The 2,059-nt window shown below is 30.0% G+C and overlaps 1 protein-coding gene across 1 annotated transcript; it reads right to left on the bottom strand.

The window, feature by feature from the left end:
- Positions 1–844: 844 nt before the first annotated feature.
- LOC108914074 (chymotrypsin-like) lies at positions 845–1,159 on the bottom strand. The gene has a single exon (XM_018719777.1). The coding sequence runs from the start codon at positions 1,157–1,159 to the stop codon at positions 845–847; it is 315 nt and encodes a 104-aa protein (XP_018575293.1).
- Positions 1,160–2,059: the final 900 nt, after the last annotated feature.

Genomic DNA, 2,059 nt, shown 5'->3' with positions numbered 1-2,059 from the left:
AAATAATGATGATGTCATCCCTAGAAAACTATCACAGCCAGAAATTGATCTTTCTGTAGAAATATGATTGTGTTTTTGGAAAACAAAAATTGTTGATTTGAATTTAAGTAAATTTATTTCTTTATTACATTACAATGGAATGACAGAAATTAACCGGAAAGTCTTGAAAAAGTTGCAAGTTATGAAGTTCTAACTGACAAACAACAAATTATTCTACCTATCTTCATATTATATTAAATTTAAAATAAAAGTTTACTTACTATTTTACAATTGTCTTCTTTAAGTAAGATCGCGAATTTTTATTTGCAAAATGACTTTTTTGACTAAACCCCATATTTAAGCATTTTTTGAGTTCTCGAACAACTTTGTTAAATACAGTTTTTAACGAAAACAATAATTAAAGACACTGCTTAGGGAAAATTTCCCATTTTGTAATTTTTATTGCATATTTGATTACTGCCATGGCTTCTCAAGATAAGCAAATCTTTTTATCGAGAATAACTTTTTCTCAAAACATCAACAATAAAAAAAAATTATAAGTGTGTGTGGTACCCCTTCCGGGGTCCGAAAATATAATGAAAGAAATGAAAAATAAATAAATAAATAAATCGTTTATACATATATTTGAAAATATTTCATAAAATTTTATAGAGAAAAGTGGTTTAGAATCAAACCTTGCAGTCACTGCCATTTTTTGAAATAACCAAAGGAAAAGGGCTTAAGCGTTATTGAAATATATTTCCGAACTTTTTAAAAAATGAAAAATTATTGATTGCTGCTTGCTCAGTATGTATATTATAGTTCTATTGTAATCACGTAGTATACATAAAAATTAATAAAAACATTATATGTCAGAATTTTCTTTGATCCATTCCACGTATTTGGCTACTTTAGTATAAACGAGGGGGTATTCTCTGAAGCAGTTGGCTGGGATATACGCAGCAAGTCCAATTTGTACGTCACCGAGAGTCAATGGAGCTCCAGCGTTTCCACAGCAAGCGCTTTTACTACCAGTCAACTGACAAATGCTACTTCCTTCTACAACTATTTGTTTGTACCATGGATTATCTTTAGTACTCTGGTTGTAGGATATTATAACGGATTCTATCCATTTCAAATTTGGTTCAACGTACATCTGAGCTTGATTATAGCGCCCCATCCAGTTACAGCTGCTAAGTTTTATGAGCCCAAGATCCCATTCGTATTCACCTGATTTCTAGTTCTTAGGAATGATGAATTCTGAGGATTCTACTATCACTTGATTTGGCGAAAGCTCGTCTAATAGTGGATTACTGTAACCTTTGTAGCTCTGAAATAAATATGATTTTGTTAATCAAATGAAACAAATATAAATATAAAGGTCGTGAACACCCTCGGAATAAAAGAAATACAAGACACATTCTTCTTTGTCGACAATCTTTTTTTATTTAATTTAATACTCATAATGTAAGAACCAATACATTAGGTATTACAAATTTTTAACGACTGTAGATGAATTTATATATTTACTGAGGCTATACCTCTAAGTGTCTTCTACTTCTTATTTAATTTTGTTAAAATGCTTCTGTAGCTGTTTATAATGTTAATGTACTCAACATTTTCGTTTTTATGTTCATTATGTAATACTTATTTCTATAAACTATCGGAAAAGGAAACCATGTAACCTTATGTGTTCAAAATATCTAATATTAAATATTTTTTAGTCATAATAGTTTGTCGTTGATTTTTACATACTTAGCTAGACAACGGGTTGCGGTGAGTACATAATTTTCAGAAATAAGGGAAACAGAACCACTGCAAATTTCATCGACGAGGGGTTCCACTGCTTCAGGAGAAACGATGTAAATAGCAGCTTGGTAAGGAAATTGGTTAGCGAGAGCATCATATCCACCGGCAATTTTTCCATCAATCTGTAATAAAGACATGAAATAAGATAAACAACATACAGTTGCCTGAATATTTTAGTATCTTAACTTTTATTTGAAAAATGCTTTATAACATTGATTACTGAATATTTTAAAACTGCATTATTAATTACAAATTTTTCGTGAAAATCTGA

Source organism: Anoplophora glabripennis, unplaced genomic scaffold, assembly GCF_000390285.2.
Source record: "Anoplophora glabripennis isolate ALB-LARVAE unplaced genomic scaffold, Agla_2.0 scaffold1014, whole genome shotgun sequence".
In the NCBI taxonomy this organism is placed as follows: Eukaryota; Metazoa; Arthropoda; class Insecta; order Coleoptera; family Cerambycidae; genus Anoplophora; species Anoplophora glabripennis.
This window is presented reverse-complemented; position numbering and strand designations above follow the sequence as displayed.